Source organism: Poecilia reticulata, linkage group LG23, assembly GCF_000633615.1.
Source record: "Poecilia reticulata strain Guanapo linkage group LG23, Guppy_female_1.0+MT, whole genome shotgun sequence".
NCBI classification, from domain to species: domain Eukaryota; kingdom Metazoa; phylum Chordata; class Actinopteri; order Cyprinodontiformes; family Poeciliidae; genus Poecilia; species Poecilia reticulata.
Window position 1 is genome coordinate 7,238,688 of NC_024353.1, and position 18,828 is coordinate 7,257,515.

At 40.6% G+C, this 18,828-nt stretch overlaps 1 protein-coding gene across 2 annotated transcripts in view; it reads left to right on the forward strand.

Moving 5' to 3' along the window:
• ptprb (protein tyrosine phosphatase receptor type b) overlaps nt 1-17,647 on the forward strand; it is a 32,945-nt gene extending 15,298 nt beyond the window's left edge. For both annotated transcript variants that reach the window (XM_008400844.2, XM_008400845.2), the window contains 30 exons: nt 927-1,193; nt 1,290-1,348; nt 1,739-1,943; nt 2,016-2,113; nt 2,267-2,432; nt 2,510-2,640; nt 3,148-3,295; nt 3,370-3,642; nt 4,460-4,614; nt 4,691-4,841; nt 4,919-5,019; nt 6,015-6,180; nt 6,254-6,535; nt 7,428-7,706; nt 9,029-9,178; nt 9,268-9,407; nt 9,526-9,656; nt 9,763-9,869; nt 9,946-10,051; nt 10,472-10,552; nt 11,416-11,433; nt 11,535-11,616; nt 11,887-11,977; nt 12,174-12,250; nt 12,383-12,517; nt 13,396-13,518; nt 14,526-14,689; nt 14,775-14,910; nt 14,981-15,101; nt 15,975-17,647. In XM_008400844.2, coding sequence (XP_008399066.1) covers nt 927-1,193; nt 1,290-1,348; nt 1,739-1,943; nt 2,016-2,113; nt 2,267-2,432; nt 2,510-2,640; nt 3,148-3,295; nt 3,370-3,642; nt 4,460-4,614; nt 4,691-4,841; nt 4,919-5,019; nt 6,015-6,180; nt 6,254-6,535; nt 7,428-7,706; nt 9,029-9,178; nt 9,268-9,407; nt 9,526-9,656; nt 9,763-9,869; nt 9,946-10,051; nt 10,472-10,552; nt 11,416-11,433; nt 11,535-11,616; nt 11,887-11,977; nt 12,174-12,250; nt 12,383-12,517; nt 13,396-13,518; nt 14,526-14,689; nt 14,775-14,910; nt 14,981-15,101; nt 15,975-15,997 — 4,166 coding nt within the window. In that variant the 3' untranslated portion in view covers nt 15,998-17,647. The remainder of the gene's footprint in view (nt 1-926; nt 1,194-1,289; nt 1,349-1,738; nt 1,944-2,015; nt 2,114-2,266; nt 2,433-2,509; nt 2,641-3,147; nt 3,296-3,369; nt 3,643-4,459; nt 4,615-4,690; nt 4,842-4,918; nt 5,020-6,014; nt 6,181-6,253; nt 6,536-7,427; nt 7,707-9,028; nt 9,179-9,267; nt 9,408-9,525; nt 9,657-9,762; nt 9,870-9,945; nt 10,052-10,471; nt 10,553-11,415; nt 11,434-11,534; nt 11,617-11,886; nt 11,978-12,173; nt 12,251-12,382; nt 12,518-13,395; nt 13,519-14,525; nt 14,690-14,774; nt 14,911-14,980; nt 15,102-15,974) is intronic.
• The last annotated feature ends 1,181 nt before the right edge of the window (nt 17,648-18,828 follow it).

Below are 18,828 nucleotides of genomic sequence, written 5' to 3' on the forward strand. Positions count from 1 at the left end.
CACACACACACACACACACACACACACACACACACACACACACACACACACACACACACACACACTACAATGTTGTCACAATAGGCGGAAAAAATTGTCTATACAATAAATTTTCTTAGCAGGAAATTTGTGTGTGTATACTTGTATTTGTGGTTTGTGAGGACCAATGAGTCTTATGATTTTATGAGGACATTTATTAAATAAATTTACTCTCCCTTTTAAGGCTTCAGACTTTTGTTTTTCGAAGTATTTTTGAGTAATTTAATCTTAAATTAGGGTATCGAACATGAGATCTGAAGGCAAAACAAAGAATGATAACAACTTATAAAACCCCATTTAAGAAAAGGAAACAAATAATAGCATTTGTGCAAATTTTTATCGAAGTTTTGAAATGTTGCAAAAAAGAAACGAAAATGTAAATTGGGCTCGTTTCCATGAACTGGTTTGATTTCATAATGTCAGAATTTTTTTCTAGCAAATTTCCAACCTCCCTGTTTATTCTAGAAAGTTTCTAAGATTCTTTGATGGAAATTTACTCCTTTTATTTTTCTATCTGCTCTGGTCCTAATACGGCGTCGTACTTTCCATCTTCCCTTTTCCTCATTAACTCTTTTTCTAAAACCCTAAAACAATCTCAAGCGAATGAAAATTATATACAAAACTGAGGATTTTGCATAGAATTTTCTAAAGTGTTACTTAAAAATTTTGATAAAATAAACGCTTCATGGAATAACTTCAGTTGACAAGTTGAGCTTTTGAGCATTTTGATGTTTATTAAATGTTTATAGTGAAAAATAATCCACCATCTGAGATGTCCAACATACTTAAAATTGTTTATTAAATTTGATCCTTCAGATTCTGGAACATGATTGAGTTTTGTTGACAGGTTTTCCCACTATCTTTTCCTATTTGATGTCATTTCTCAGCGCCAGCCGCCGTCTCTAAGGTGATGGTTGCCAATGGCGGCAGGTCGGACGCTCTGTACGTCTCGTGGCTTCCTGCGGACGGCGTGGTGGACAGCTACCTGGTCCAGCTGGAGGACAGGAAGCGGACCGTCCACATGCTGCCCGTGTCCAGCTCCTCGCCGCCTGAGTGCTCCTTCAACTCGCTGGAGGCCGGACACCTGTATTCAGTCGTCATAGTAACCAGGAGCAGCAAACTGGAGAACGCCACAGTGGTCCAGGCTCGAACACGTGAGACTTTCCTGGACTTTTTTACATGTTTGTTGTTGTTTTTTTCTTTTGTTTTATTTACCAAACCAATCTGGGTTTGTTCTGTTCGTCTTACAGAACCGGCGACGGTGGGAAACCCAAACGCCGTTCACGCTGGAAGAGACGACTCCCTGAAGGTGAGACAATAAAAACAAAAATACCCTTTTACCAAAAGTGGTAAAAAATAAAAAAAATGTCACCACCTCTTTATTTCCAAAAAATGATTTAGGCAAAATAAACAACTTTTAGCGAAAAAAAAATAAATAAAATAATTGTGCTATTAACTTAGGTTGGTAACATTATAACAAAACTGTGCAACGTTTTAAACTGACTGAAAAGTTGTAATAAATCTGCAACAATTTTATAATAATTTTAACTGATTATAATACTGCATTAAAGCTTAATTTGTAACTGATTTACTGTTGCAGTAAAGCAGGAACATGACTCAGCGGTCAGCAGACCTGCAGCTGTCTGAGTGTAAACCCTCTGGTGTCGCTCAGGTGTTTTAACTCCGGCTCTGTCCGCAGGTGTACTGGCATCACGCAGCAGGAGATCTGGACCGCTACGTGGTTCTGATCAGCTACAACCACAGCGTCCTGCAGAACCAGAGCATCCCCACCGGACACAACGAGTGCGCCTTCTCGTCTCTGACGCCGGGGCGACTCTACACCGTCACCGTGGAAACATGGAGCGGCAGCTACGTCAGCAGCATCTCCACCCACGGACGAACTCGTGAGTCGGAGTTTCAGGAGGGGAACCGGACCGGCGCTGGTCTGGTTTCTCACTGACGGTTTTGTTTTTCAGTTCCTGCAGCTGTGAGGAATCTGTCGGTCAAGAACGCAGGAACAGCGGAGCTGAACGTTACCTGGAGCCCCGCCCTCGGAGACGTCGACCATTACGAGGTTAGTTCAGTCTAATCATCTTTTAAACACCATTTAATTAATGATTCACAAAGTGCTTGAATTTTACTGTGGAAAAGTGAACAAACAACCTCACCTGAATCACCTGTTTAAGGTGGAGTTTAACCCAGTGGTCATTTATTTATTCGTTTCCAGGTGACGCTGCTCTTTAACGACACCCGGGTCTTCCCTCCCGCCATGAAGGGCAGCGACGTGCATCATCACCTGCTGACCTCTCTGACCCCGGGGCGCCTCTATAAGATCATGGTGTCCACCTTCAGCGGGCCTCTTCAGGTCGCCCAGGTGATGGAGGGACGGACAGGTGGGACCAAAGACTTCGTCTCTCCTGATAAAACAAATCTGAGTCCAGATCTTATGAAAGCAGATTCTGTTTTCCAGTTCCCAGCGCTGCAAAGAACCTGAGGCTGATTCCCCAACCCGGCCGGACGGACTCTGGCGCTGGGCTGCTTTTCTCCTGGACACCGGGACACGGAGACCTGGACCTGTACAAAGTGTCTCTGTCAACCATGGTGAGACGGATTCACTCACACTCTCCCTGTAGGACTGGGGAATAAATCAATATGAGTGATTAATTGAATTTGTGTCATTTAAAGTTTTAAAGTTTTGGATTTTTTTTCTGTGGTATTAGAGGCATAATAATCCAAGAACATGCTCAAAGATAAATAAACCTTAAATTCTAATGAAGTGGAAGAAAATTTAATATACAAAATAAAACAACAAATAAAATAAATTGTAATCTCTCTGTAAACAACATTGTCCTTCCAAGAGAAGCTAGTTGAGACCAAAACACCAGACTGCAGAGTTTTATCCTCCAGTTTTTGGTAGAAAGAGAGAAAACAATAAAACATGAACATGTAAATTATGTGATTCATTTTTCATGTGATTAATTGATGGTGAATTTCAATCGTACGTATAAATTAGACCAGAATTACTTGGTAAGGTTTTGTGTTTTTGCAGTGCGGAGCGTCTTCAGATGAAGATGGACGCTAACATTTGGCTCCTTTTGTGTTTTCCAGGATGGCGTTCCCATCGACACTCGTCCCGTCCCCAAACACGTCTCTTCCCTCGACTTTTTAGATCTGATTCCAGGCCAGGCTTACCGGGTCTCCATCCAATCACAGAGCGGGACGCTGACCAATAGCAACACAGCCTCCGGCAGAGCGGGTAACGCTGCTGTCGAGTTGTTCGTAACGATGAATTTGAATTTTCCTTCTCACTGCTCGCTTTCCCCCCTGCAGCTCCAGCAGCTGTCACCGCCCTGCAGGCCGATAACGGACACACCACCCACAGCCTGACCGTCAGCTGGGAGCGTCCGGTCGGCGCGTTCGACGGCTACCGCCTGCAGCTGCTGGACGAAGCGGGAGGCGTGGTGAGGAACCGGTCGGTGGCGGCGAATAGACAGAGCGAGCAGCTGGAGGGTCTGACCTCTGGGAAGAGGTACCAGGTGAAGCTGGTGACGCTCAGCGGCGGGGTCCCATCGATGGAGGCGGCCGCAGCAGAAGGACAAACCCGTGAGTCAGTTTCCTTTTTCAGAGGCAGTATCAAATAAAATCATCTTAGTTTTTATCTTTCCACCATGATATAATCTCATTGCCTTGATTCTTTCATGGATGTTTAAGAAACCCTTTAATCTTTAGCACATTTTCAAATGTTCTGATCTTCATCAAAAATATTAGACCTCAAACCATTAATTGGAATAATTGCGATGAATTAATCAACTAATTTAGTAAATGATTAATCGTTAAAAAGAGCTTTGCTAGAAGAACAACAGATCACAACAGTAATTAATCCAAAACTGTAGAAAAATATAAACATTTTGGAATTACGACAAAATAAAAGACTTTATCTGTAGATATGTTCAGCCCAGAACACCTGAAGTTCTGAAAGAAAATCTAATAATCTACTTTTGCTCTCTGGTTATTAGTTGCTTAATCTGTAAATAATGTTTTTTTGCTAATGACAAAAGAGAAATCCTAAAACCTCTAAAATCTAACGCTACTCCACTTTTGTTTACATTTCACAAAGAAGGAAGTTGCTCTCAGTGTCTTCAGAGGTTTGTGTGTTGTTTCCTTCAGTGGTTCTTGCTGCAGCGCCCCCACAGGCCTGGAGGGAAACAGCGGAAAATAGAACAAATGTTGCAACTTTGGTCCAAAATGAAACTGAATCAAACTGGACTGTCAGGGAAAACAACCAAAGTGGAGAAACTTTGATAATTTAGCAGCGCAAAAATATTAAACTCTCTCTTTTTTTTTTTTCTGCATCTTTTTTTTTTCTTTATCACTTTAACACTCCTAAAGGTGTTAAAGTGAGTTTTGTTCTCCCTTTCAGGTCCTGCTGCTGTTCAAAACCTGACGGTCGTCATGGCGAACACGACGTCCCTCAGCTTCTCCTGGCGTCCCTCAGACGGCCATGTTGACGCCTACGACCTGTCGCTCTACAGCATCTCTGAGGCGACGGCCAATCACAGGAAGCAGCATCAGCAGGTGAGGCGACGCCTCCGCTTGGTAGTGAAGCTTCATTTCAGTGCTTCCTGTTGCCACCATGTTGTTTTGCGTTCAGACCGCCGGCGAGCCGGTGGACAGGAAGAAGATGAGTCCAGCTGCAGACGGCTGTGTCTTCTCAGGCCTGGGAGCGGGAAGCCTCTACCGCCTCCTGGTGGTGAGCTGGAGCCGCGACATGAGCAGCGACTCGTCGGTCCTCGCCAGAACCGGTCAGTCGACAGGATGAGTCCCGCTGTCCCCTCATTTTGTCTTCACTTTAACGCTCCTCATCCGTTGTCGTCTGCAGTCCCGGCTCCGGTGTCGGCTCTGCAGGTCCAGAGTTCTGGACGAACCAACAGGCTGACAGTCAGCTGGCAGCACGGAGCAGGAAGCTGCAGCAGCTACCAGGTAAACACGCTTTGATCGGTGTTTATAAGAGAAATCCAAACATTTAAACACATTCTCCTGAATGTCTGTCTTTTACACTTTTTCCTGCCACAGAACTTTCCTATAATGTGCAGCACTTTGTGAGCAGCTGGTTTCACTTACTATAAACTTGCCCTTATCAAAATCAATAACGTGTATCACGATAGACACGTCAATATCAGTAGATATTATGTCTGATAGAATATTCAAGTTTCATCAAACCGCATGGCATTCTGGGGGATGTAGGCAGAGGAACGGATTTTTATTTATACGAGCTTAAACCAAGATTCATTTTATCCACATTTAAATATTTTTGATTATTTTATGACAATATATTATATTAGATAAAGAATGAAAAGTACATTTCAGCCAAAAACAGAAAATTTTCTGGAAAAGCAAGAATATTTCTGAGCTCTGAAAGTGAAAGATTTTCAACTTTTCAAACTCTGAACTTTCCTCGTTCTTTCTAGAAATGTTTTGGAGTTTATTCTCAAAATTTCTGAGTTTGTTGGTGGAAATTAACTCTTTCTTTACTGTTTTTATTATTACTTTATATCATGGCAACCTTATTTTCTTATTATTTGAAATGCTCTATAATTTGGGCTTCTTAAACTTTTGGGTTACAATTATTTAATTACAATAATGATTTTTTAAATATGCTCCCCAACAATGTCTTTAAGGTTAAGTCAGTATTTTCAAACGTATGTGTTTTTAGTTTTTAGATGTTATTTAGTCTTTTTTTTTTTATTATTATTTTCAGTTTGTGCTGTTTGAGCCGTTCTTTTTTGTAAATTTTCCAATACGACATTTAAAATCACATTGCATTAGAATCTCTTCAATTTGCTGCTGTTGTAATAAAATCAAATTGACAAATTACAAATGAAAAAAGGGATAATTCTTGGAAAAAAACCCTGAATATAATAAATACATTTTCCCTAAACAGACGCAGCAGTTTTCATTTGCTTTTATGGTTTAAGGTTCTGCTGTACGACGCGTCCGGATCCGCTCAGGGCGCTCAGAGCCTGGGGGCGGAGCACAGCAGCCACACCTTCCTCGGTCTGACCGCCGGCCGGCTGTATCGCGCTGATGTCATCACTCACAGCGGCGATCTGACCAATAGCGTCGCAGGATTTGGACGAACCTGTAAGCCATTAAAAATAACAAATATAAAAAGCTAATTTGTTGATTCTAAGGTTTATTTTTTCTGTCCTGTTAGCTCCAGAGCCACCCAGCCACCTGTCCGTCAAACCGGGCCCGACCAATCAGTCGGTAGAGCTGCTGTGGTCTGGCCCCGCCTCCGGGGATTATGACAACTTCAGCCTGCAGTGGGCGCCAGAGGACCCGCTGTCTGTCACACAGACTCGCCTCAGCAGCCGCATCATCAGCGGGATGTTTCCGGGACGACAGTACAACTTCACCGTGACGACCGTCAGCGGGGGCGGAGCCAAAGGCGGGCCTACAGCCAGCAGCCAACCAATACAGAGGAGCGTCAGAACAAGTAGGCGGAGCCAGTAAAATTTACTGTTAAAAATAAAGCTGCTCAAACCAGGAATAAATAAAGGAAAAGAGAAAATTAACAGCTTCTTTAGCTAATTTTATTTATTAAATGAAAACATTTTATTAAATATATTTAAACAAATAATTATGAAGATAGACTAACTTTCTTTTTCCAAGAATTTGCGAATGTTATGTAATAGATAAAAAAACATGCAGAAATTAAATAAATTAATGTAGTTATCTTTGATGCATTTATTTGCTGAAAAAAAAGCAATGATCTTTTAGACAATTTTATTCAGTAGGTACATATATTTTATTAAAAATATTTAAGCAAATCATATTCTAGAAATAGATTCTGAGAGGTTTAAAATTAAATTAAATAATCAAATTATTTTTGCTATACCAATAATAACGAATAATTTGAAGACATTGAATTAATATGACATTTCATTTCACTTTGGGATCAGTAAAGTATTTTTGAATTTGATGTATAAAATTTGCTGCTTCAGTTCAAAGATCATAAAAACGTAAGAACATTTATCAGGTTGGCCACCAGGTGGCAGCAGAGAAAAAGCTGCTTTTTCTTTAATCCATTTTTTATGACATTCTGTGTGTTTGTGAGATTTTGGCTGCAGGGATCAAACTGATCGCCACGAGGAATAAATAAATAAATAAAAGTAATAATCTGGGACACATTTGAAATATTTATAAATCCGACCCAGTTTGTTCTGGTCGGCCTGCAGAAGCAGATTTATATCACTTCTGAATATCAACATGTCATGTGGAGAAAGAAATCAGGTTTTATCTTCACGTTACAGAGTTACAATCAGCTGTGTTATATCCAGTCAGAACCAGAACCTTCCTGCCACACTTATCAGAACTTCGTCCTGTAGGTCCGTCTCCTCTGCGGTCCATCCACTGCTTCCCTCTGTCCTCCTCCGCCCTCTCCTGCTCCTGGACGCCACCGCTCGCTGACTTCGACTCCTACGAGATCGAAAGCCGTCGCCACGACAACGGGGAGCTGACCTCGACCCTGCGGCTGGCCGGTGGCGTCACCGCGGTAACGCTGGACCACCTGGATGCGTTCAGGAAGTACGCGGTGACAGTCAGGGTGTCGTCAGCTGGGCAGACGAGTCCGGCGGCGACTCAGACCGCCGTCACCATGATTGACCGTGAGCTTAAACACACACACACTCACCACACACACACACCAACACACACACATGCACACACAACACTTTTTTTACATTTTTTTCTAGATAAAAATGTTAAAAAAAAATTTGGCTCAGAAGTTGAGAAGTCTTTTTTTTTTTCTTGAAAATTTCTGAAATCTAAAACATTCTATTTTTTTTGCTCATAAATTTACCCTAAAATGACCCTAATAAGTTTCTTTCATCTTACCTGCTGAAAGTTTTAAACTACTAAGGTACATCCAGAAAAAACATATGCGACCCTCTATAGCCGACAAGACAAGCAGACTGGATGCTACAGACAAGCTGTGCTAATGCTGCAATATATCATGTAACAATATGTCATTTAGTAGAATTAATTGAACAAATTCCTTATTTTCTGAAGGTTTTAGGTCAGAGCAGAATTCCTGACATTACTTCCGGTGCAGATTCCCGTTTCTGAAAACACTCCTGGCTTAAGTTAATTAACTGTTATCAAGGTCACATGGACTTCCTGCCATCTGAGCAGCTTCCTGTTGTGCTGCGCTCTTAATAACCAATGAGTCACTATATTTCTCTCTTTGACCTTAAGGCACTGTGACCCAAAACACAAGTTTCTTCTCTTTTCCAACCTTTTCTTCCTTATTTGTTCTTCCACTTTCTGCCTGTGCTGCACCATAAATCAACCTGACACGAGGACACTGGGAAAAAAAGACATTAATAGAAGAAGAAGAAGAGATGGCACTGGAAGTTTCTAACCTCCACAGCAGCAGGTTGAAGAGTCCGTGTGGAAAATTATATTGATTTAAACTGGAAATATTATGCAAAATGAACTTTTTATGCCTACATTTTGGTCTCAACTACTTCTAACAACAAACAAAGCGCTAATTTGGTCATTTTTTGGCACTAAGTTTATTTTTTTTGGTGTCTGGAAGCTAAAATATTTCAAAAACCTCCCAATTGTTGAGTTATATTCTACAGATACTGTTACCTAGCAACCCCAGCAGAGTTCCGCCCATTACCTAGCAACCCAAACTGAGCTCTGGCACATTTACTGTAGTTTTATGTGCTGTACAATGGCTGCTGACAAAGACAAGTGTTTTCTTGTTGACTTACCTTCCAGAAATCACTTGCTACGTCCTTGTTGGTTGTGCAGGAGGCTCCATTTCTGCTTTTCAAAGATGCACAGTTGTCTAATTGTACATCGGTTGGCAGCCATTTTCATGTAAACATTGATTTGGGGATAGTTAGCTACTCCAAAAGTTAAATGTATTGTAGGAAGAATCGTTGTTAAACTTTTGGGTGATGAAAGAATTTCCTGTCAGGTCCGCCCGTCCCGCCGCCCGGCGTTCACGTCAGTGAGAAGTCATCCAAAATGACGTCGTCCTCCATCTTGTTCCGTTTCAACTGTTCCTGGTTCAGCGATGCCAACGGAGCCGTCAGATACTTCTCCGTGATCGTAGCTGAGTCAGATGGTACGGAAACTCCTCCACCGCTGCTTTTACGCTTCTCAGATTTTCCTCCCTGTATGACAAGAAGTGAAACTCCTCGTTTATCTCAACAGCCAATGAAAATCTGCAGCCGGAACAGCGCCACCCACTGCCATCATACCGCGATTACATCAGCAACTCCTCTGTCAGAGCGTATCAGACAGCGTACTTCCCGAGCCGCTGCCCTCAGGACACAGAGAGCGCCGGCGGACAGGTAGCCACTGCACAAGCACAAGTATTTATTGTCTAGTTTCTAGAACAAATGTCTTGGTACACTAGGAAAATGATCAATAATGTATTCCTTAGATAGTAATTATTCGTTACCTGATCAGGTGGTGGAGGTGAATCTGGGGGCGGGTGGGGAGCGGCTGGGCGGAGCCTGCGATCATTACCATGACGACGACCTGTACCGTGGTTACGACGGCTTCTGTGACGGGCCGCTGAAACCTAAAACGTCTTACAGGTGAGCAGAAAGCAGAGACAGGTGAGGCAGCAGGAGGCGGCCAGTGATAACCAGGTGTGTGTGTGTGTGTGYGTGTGTGTGTGTGTGTGTGTGTGTGTGTGTGTAGGCTGAGCGTGCGAGCCTTCACCAAACTGTTCGATGAAAACCACAGGGAAGTGGCCGAGCCGCTCTTCTCAGACACGTACCTGTCGTCGCCGCTCAGGACGCATGCAGGTGAGAAACGCTTCACACCTGAAACGTTTTCAGTCCGAACCCGAAGCTTCACTCCAACATCGCCTCTTCCTGCCAGAGCCTCTAGGGGGCGTGGTGGAGGGCCTGAGCGCCGGCATGTTCCTCATCGGCATGATGGTGGCCGTCGTCTCCCTGCTGGCCTACAGGCAGCGGCTGCGCAAAGTGTGAGTGGAAAACAAACATTTAAAAATTTCCACTTCTTTTTATACAAAATTTCTGAGATTCATGTCAAATTCTATTTTTCTCTAGCAAATTTTCAGACTCAGAAATTTCCAAGGATTTTTTTTTTTTCAAAAAATTCTGAGATTATCCTCAAAATGTTAGTTTTTTCTAGTTAATTTTCAAACTCAATTGTTTAAAATTTCAATGTTTTTTAAATCAAATTTCTCAGATTAATCTAAAAATTTTAATTTTTGTTGCAATTTTTCAAACTCAAAAATATTGAAGGCAGCAATTAATCAAGTACTAAATTAGATTGATTAATCAAAATTAAGCATAACTGTAAAACATATTGTGATTGTCACTACTAGAGTAAAAAGCAGCATTTTGAAGACCGGGTTCTGTTGGTTCTGTTGGTTCTGCAGGGCCGTGCAGGAGAACCCGGTGGTGAGGATGAGTATGTGGAAAGAAGTCCCGGCTGCGGGGATGTATATGGGAGTGAGGAGGTGAGTCTGCATCTATAAATATTCTGCAGCAGAACGTTTCCAGCGTCTCCCACGTCCGATATGTGAGGCTGTGAAGAATTAGTTTCCAATAACAGTCCGGTTCTGTCGGCCCGCTGAGCTCATCAGTCACCAACAGAACCTGGGACCAAATCACCCCGAGTGTTTTTGTCTTTAAAAAAACTGCCACTTTCTGCATGTTTTTTTCATTTAAGCTCTTTTATTCAATATCAGAAATGCATTAGAAGATGCAAATGAATAAGAAAATACACATTTTATTGCCTAAACGAGATAACATTAGTTTAATGAACACTCATTTATAACAAAGGATTCATCTGCAGCTCAAAAATACTTACAATACTTCTATCATCAACACAGTCCAGGACTGATCGGTTCAGTTTTGCATTAATAGATAAATAATTGGATGCAAAACGAGCTTAGTGGGAGATTTTACAAATATTTGAACCATGTGAAACTGAAACAGTCACATGAGGAGATTTCCTCCCATGTTTATTCCACAATACACTGAAAAAACAAAATCTTACCAAATATTTTGTCTAGTTTCCAGTGCAAATATCTTAGTAAACTTTAAAAAAGACAAAATTATAAGTAACTTATTTTATGAAAATAATTCATTTATATTCATAAAAACGTTTTAGTTCCCTGGCAGATTATTTCACTATAATAAGATATTTTTCCCTTTTCATAGGTGAAACAATCTGCTAATCTTTCTCATCAATATTTAAGAATTATTGGCATATATTGAAGTATATTGTGAAAAAAAACCCATTTCTGATAAACGACATGATGAATATATTTGTGCATGTTAGTGTGAACATTAACTGACTGCTTCTGTTTCCCTGCAGTAACCGGCGGGTCACCAGGTGAGTTTCTCTGTAAATCTGAGGCTGAAGCAGCAGATTGTTGTTCACATGTTGCTCACATGTTGTTCACATGTTCTCACATGTCCCCCTCCTTCCTGCAGTCCCGTCAAAGCGTGCCACTTTGAGTCCCATTTGAACAAACTGCAGGCCGACTCCAACTACCTGCTGTCGGAGGAGTTTGAGGTGATTTCAGATGAGAAATGTTTCCTGCTGTTTTTCACCTTAAACATTTTCCATCCTCTACTGCTGATGTAAATCATTAAAAAGTTAATTTATTTCAATAATTTGGCTGTATTTACAACATTAAAGAAAGGTTGGTAAGCAGATCCAGCATCTGCTGTAGACTTTGTGCTTCATCCTGGTTTTTAGCTTTCTCAGCACAGACTGTAATGTCCCTTCGGTGTTAAGTGAACTCAGAACGTTCCCTGCAGAGTGAATCTCGTGTTTCTGCAGGATCTGAAGGATGTGGGCCGCAACCAGACCATGGACGTGGCCAGACTGCCGGAAAACCGCGGGAAGAACCGCTACAACAACATCCTGCCGTGTAAGTTTATTCAGCAACATCTGCTGAGAAATGACATGACATTTAACTTTTGAACCAACTTGAAAGATGTTTTCATAAAGAAACTAACAGTTTGTTTTCTAATAATGGAGTTGGTTTTGTCTAGTCAGATTTAATTAACTAATTAATTATCATTAATTTCAAGCAGCTTCAGACTGATGTTTGTTTCCGTTTCCAGACGACTCCACCCGGGTGAAGCTGTCCTACCTGGAGGATGACCCCTGCTCCGACTACGTCAACGCTAGCTACATACCTGTACGCACGCACACACACACACACAAGCGCACGCACACACACACACACACACACACACACACACACACACACACACACACACACACACACACACTCCACACCAACATGCCCTCACTAGCCCTCTGCCTCCAGGGCAACAACTACCGCCGGGAGTACATCGCCACCCAGGGTCCGCTGCCGGGCACAAAGGACGATTTCTGGAGGATGGTGTGGGAGCACGGCGTGCACAACGTTGTCATGGTGACGCAGTGTGTGGAGAAGGGACGGGTAAGAACAGGCCGATGGAGATCAGGCCATCTGGACTGTTGGTTCTGGTCGCGCTCATTTTCCTCTTACTACTCAAAAATATCTTTAAGGTTCAAGTCAGGTCAGTTTGCACAAGATGTTTTCCTTCCACTAAATTTTCCATTTATTAGCATCCTGAGAGCAATAGATGGATTTATTTACAGGTGCAAATGTAACATTTCATATTGAGTTTCAACAATGTTTAATTTCCCTTTGAGATCAAACATTTACTCTCAGTAAATCATTTTATTCAAAGTAAGGAAAAGCATAAAACACAGAAAGAGCTTGAAAACATTGTGTAAAAGACGGTGTTGTTTTTATTTGAACTTATTTAGCATTCTCCACATGGGAATTAAACAACAAAAACTCTTTGCTAAAGAAGCTAGACGTTCAAAAGAGTACTATAGCGAAGTATATTGATGGAAGGTTGAGTGGAAGGAAAAAATGTGGTAGAAAAATAATGTTTTATTGGTCTGACATAGATCTGAAGGCCGATCTCTTCCATGCTACGCTGCATTGATGCATTAATTCCTGCAGAAGGAGCTTCAACCACCTTAATGAGCTGCAAACGTCTCACTGTGTCTAGTTAACTTATTCAGTGAACTGCAGCTACTGATTATTTTAGTAATCAGTTATTTTAGTCATTAGATAAAAAATTGACACATTCTGTAGATTTTTCATTTAACCACTTCAGCATATTTTATACAATATTATCAATTCATTAAAAGCGCAAAAACAAATTAAATTAATTTTGAAATGTTTGTCTTTTTCCAGTGTTGCTCCGGTTAGCGATTAATCGATTAATCATGATTAACTGATTGGTCTGTAGATGGTGAACTAGCGCGGCGTTCTGTTTGCAGGTGAAGTGTGATCAGTACTGGCCGGCCGACAAGGAGCCGCTGTACTACGGCGATCTGGTCATCCAGATGCTGTCAGAGTCCGTCCTGCCGGAGTGGACCATCAGAGAGTTCAAGATCATCTCGGTACGATTCAGCAACGGTTTCCTGCAACTTCAAAACAATTCATTACAAATTGAAGGCGACCTTTTTGCACGTTTTTTGCTTCTATTTCAGTTTCAACTGCTTCTAAAATCAAAGTTTTAAAAAACTCACCTGGACCTTTCATGATAACATTTAGTTGAATGATAAATTATCCCAAAGGTTATTGTGATAAACGATAATATCGTTTAGTAAGTAATATAATGAAATGGCATAAAAATAATAATGCAAGAACAGTTCAAAGTTCAATAAGCTTTAATTTCTAATGAACATTTAACATTGGAACTGGAAGACATTTTAAATACACCGAATAAATAAAATGAATCATGAAATTACTGTAAAAAACATTATCCTTCCAATAAAGAGCTAGTTGAGACCAGACTCAAGAGTTTTATCTTCCAGAGAAAATCAATAAATCATGTTAATGGAAATTATTGAGTTCATTTTAATTTAAGATGTAATTTATTGATTATTGTGACAACAAATCGGCTGCTTTTTGGCAATGAGTTAATGTTTCTTGGTTCTAGACATTACCTAGCAACCAGAGCAGAGTTCTGTCCGTTACCTAGCAACCACAGCAGAGTTCTGCCCGTTACCTAGCAACCCCTGCTGAGCTCCAGCGTGTTTGGTCAACTGGTTTTACTGCTGTATGAAAAGACAAAATGTTTAATTGTTGACTTACCATCCAGAAACCACTTCCTGCATTCTTGTTGGTTGTGCAGGAGGTCCCACGTCTGCTTTTCAAAGATGTACGGTTGCATAATTGCTCATCAGTTTGCAGACATTTTCACCTGTTAGTGTAAACATTGAGTTGGGGGCGTGGCCAGCAGCAGCTTATTTTAAAGTGACAAAACGCCCTAACATCTTATCTAAGAGTGATTTTGTGCCCAAATGTGATGGACATGTTTTGTATAGGCCATAGACGTTTCCTAACCTGTTGAGGGAAATGTAATATGTGACCTTTGACCTTTAACACCTTCCTGGTTCTGAAGGAGAACAGCTGCAGTTATCCGCGGATGCTGCGTCACTTCCACTACACGGTGTGGCCCGACCACGGCGTTCCCGAAAGCACCCAGTCCCTGATCCAGTTCGTCCGGACCGTCCGGGACTACGTGGACCGCTCACCCAGCACTGGCGCCACCGTTGTGCACTGCAGGTGGGTCAGCGATCGGCGGCCGGACCTGCGGCGTTCAAACAGAACCGTATTGTTCTGGGTCGTTAACCAGGTTTTGTTCTGGCAGCGCCGGAGTCGGTCGGACCGGGACCTTCATCGCCTTGGACCGGGTTCTGCAGCAGCTGGACTCCAAGGGAGGCATCGACCTGTACGGCTCCGTGTTCGACCTGCGGCTGCACCGGCAGCACATGGTCCAGACTGAGGTACGGAACCAGAACCAGACCCTAGCTCAGCGGAGAAACCAGCAGTGTTCTGATCCGGTGTGTGTTTCAGTGTCAGTACGCCTTCCTGCATCAGTGTGTGAGGGACGTGCTGCGAGCCAGGAAGCACCGCAGCGAGCAGGAGAACCCGCTCTACCCCATCTACGAGAACTTCAACCCAGAATACTGCCGCGGTGAGTCCAGAACCAGAACCAGGGCTCTGGTGTGGTTTCACTCAAAACAGACACAACATTTGATTTAAATGTAGATTTTGTTTCAGTTAAGTGTTAAAAAAACACTTAAATTATTAGTACCAGCTTGTTCCTGTAGGGGGAGCACATCCTGGACACCAGGGCCGGTCCAAACCTTTTTGGACCTAAACAGATTTTAATCTGGGGCCCCCATCCCAGCATGTCAACAGCAGATACTTCATCATTCCTAGACTACAATAAGTGTGTAGCATTATAATTATTACCACTATTAGGTATTAGTTTACATCATACTGGGGTTTCTATGGATGTTTATTTGTTTTAAGGTGTAGCAGAAAAGAAAATATGTAATTAATTAATTTGCATTTTGAAATGCACAGTGGTGGATTTCAAAATGTTTTAATGTAACTATTTGAAAGTAAAAGATGAACAATGAATTTTCCAGTCAGGTTTCCAGATATTAATTTGATATTTAAGTGATCGACCTGATTTAAATGTCAGTTTAATCCCTCGACTCGCTGCAGTCGATGGGAAACATTAAGAATTTATACTTTTGTAAACAGAAAAGTTTGGGATATTCAAATACAAAACAAGCAAAAATGACTTTCTGACACTAACAGAGCTCTGACTAGTTTCTGTTAAAGTTCATATAAACTAGAAAATACCAGCGAGCAAACTAATCTCTGAGAAGAAACATAACCTCTAACAATCTGCACTAAGGAGAAAATAAATGTTGATTTAAATTAGAGGATTTATTAGAAATTGAGCATTTCTTCGCTAATCCTCCTTCCTGTTTAGCTTAACAGCTTTATGAATTAATTTCATTTCATTTTTCATCACATCATTATTTCTCCTCAGATTTCATCTACAACGGACGTTAACGAGGCGACGGCGCTCAGCCAATCAGGAGAGAGGAAGCTCACCATGGAGACGTGTTCAGTAACGGGTCGGACGTTAGCAGCTGAATAAAATCTGTTTGTTTGGTCGGGATCACCATTTTAACTGTGGCAAATCACCGTGGAAACCAAACTCATCACCAACAGGATTCAGGTTAAATGTGCTGTAAAAAAAGACATTTTTACATGATACAAAACCAGTTTGTTGTTTTTTTTTTTTTCTACTGATCGGTTAAAAAATGCCTTCAAGTTCAGATGGTCGATCTGCTAAAAAGCTCTGCTGTAAATTATTATAATTATACTTTAGTGCCATGTAAAATCAGCTGTTTTATAGGTTAAACTTTTCATGAGAAGTCAGAGAAAGCTGTTGCTGCACACTACTGGTCAGCTGGCTGAAACAAGGCTAACAAAACAAAAACTAAAGTTAGCTAGCTACCTGAGCAGATGGCCTGACTAATTACCCATCTAATATCAGCTTGTTTTAATATTATTATTAGAGCAGAAAAGCAAAATATAATGTGCACATGAAAACTGTTAACATTTCTGGGTGTTTGTTAGATTTGTGGCATTACTGTCACCCTGTAGCATTTCCACTCAAGAGACTGTTATTGTGTTGAAATTTCAAAATACAAAAATGCCTATTTATCAGTAACTTAATGAATTTGTACAATTTATCCGTTATTTTTTAAGTTTTCTATCCAGAAAACTACCAGTAATGTTTTAATCTGAAAATCTAAACAGGAAACTGTAAAAACCTACAAAGACTGACAGGAAGTGGGGTTGAAGTTGACCCAGAGCAGACAGGGGGTGAAAGGGGCGGAGCCTGTGGTATGACATCATAGCAGTCAGCTCCTCTATGCTGATTATGACTGTTTGACTCGGTCAAAGCTTAGTTTTACTCTTATGAACAAGCTTGTTGTTACCATGGTGATGTTAAAAAGACAGATGGTGACATCACAGACCGTCCAACATGGAGAAGCTTCGAGACCAGAATCCGGTTCGGTTTGTTCTGACCCATCAACCGAACCCTAATATGATCAATAATCAATACAAGTCCATCGTTTAGAGCCCAAACTAACCTCATATTTTCACAAATTTATCAGAGAAGCTAAATTTAAATCGGAATGTTGTTATAAATGGTTCTGAAGTTGTTTGAGAAAATAAATAGCCTATTTTTCTACTTTCTCTCCTCCATATAAGCTGTTTATTTAAAGAAAACCTCACACAATGCTGTATGTAAATAATGATGTAATAGTGGTTTTCCACTGCTTGGTTTATATTTGTGTTTTCATGCTAGATTTCTGCTTCAGACTTTTAACTTTCTGCCTCAGAAATTAACTGTTTAAAACAGCTTCAGTAAACAGTTTAAACACGCCTCAAGTTTCATTTTGATGAATCAGGAATCGGATAAAATGTTTTTTTGTTTTTTTTTCTTCTTTTTAATACAGAAGCCATTTTAAATGTTTTTAAAAGTTATAAAAGGTCCAGTTTGATTTATGACATTTTATAGAAACAATTTGTAAACAAGATTTAAGGATTGTATTTTAATATAAAATACTGAACTGTTTTTTAACCTGCCATCAGAAACATGTAAACTTGATTATAAAGCTCATTAAAATTAGCTGCCATTCCCAAGTTTCTCTGTTTTTCTTCCAGTTTGTCACGTACTCTGCGACCCGCTGAGACGGTTCTGATCGACTTTTTTCAAGCTTTTCTGAACATCTTGGATCGCTGTTTCAGTCCAGCTCCCGACTCTGACCTTTACGATGGTGAATTAGGAACAATGTAGAGTAGATTTGCAACTCCAAAATTTTCAAATTAAGCTCAGAAATTTTCTAGAAAAAGTTTAAAGTTTCTGCATTTCAAAAATCAAAACTTTATTTTTGAAACTCAGAAATGTTCGTTTTTTCCTAAAAGTACTGAGATTAATCAAAAAATTTCAGAATTTATTGTCAAAATGTTCCTGTTCTTTTTCTATGTATCTTTTTTTGTACAGTCTAACAAATATTGACCTCAAGTGAAAGTGAATCTGCTCCAGATAAACTTCAGTATCCAATTATTAGGAATAATAATTGGATACTGCTGCTTGTTGTGTTTGAAGACTGAATAAAGTTAGTTTTTTTAATGCAATAAATATCTTGAGTTATACAGATTGATTATTTATCAAGGAAAATGTTTACTGTTTAAAAGGAACAGAACCCAGTTAGACTTGTTCTACATTTTTTTCTACTGAAAAAAAAACTTTCTTTAGAGACCAAACTGAGCAACACAGTTGCAGCATTTTGCATCAGTAGCGCTGAATGTTAAACTTGTGATTTCCATATTGATCTGGGCCACAGCGAGACCGGAGCAGAACTGGGTGACCCAGTTGGAGCGCTGATGGAGGCGAGGAGCCCCGAATCCAGCTGGGCCTTCCCTCTGTGAGCCAAACACCCAGAAAAATGCAGTTTCATTAAACCTAATGATGAAAAACTTGAATCTGAAAAGACAATAAATGAAAATAAGAAGATGCTTTTAGTTTATGAAGGATCTTAAAGTTTAAAAAACATCTTGTTTAGTGAGAAGTTCAATTAAAAAGTAAACTAAACATCATGGCCTCGATTAATTATTGGCAATCTGGTGTCTCACAAATATGTAAGGAGTTTTAAATTCACTTGAAAGTAATTTATGCTTCTTGAACAGGTAAGGATAAGTGTGGGCTACATAAAACATGTACATAACAGCTTTTGCACCAAATCATTCTTGCCTTAGATTTTAGTCTGGTCATTTCAGAACAAACTGTTTTAGGGCCTCTGTCTTTTTAAATCTACATAAGC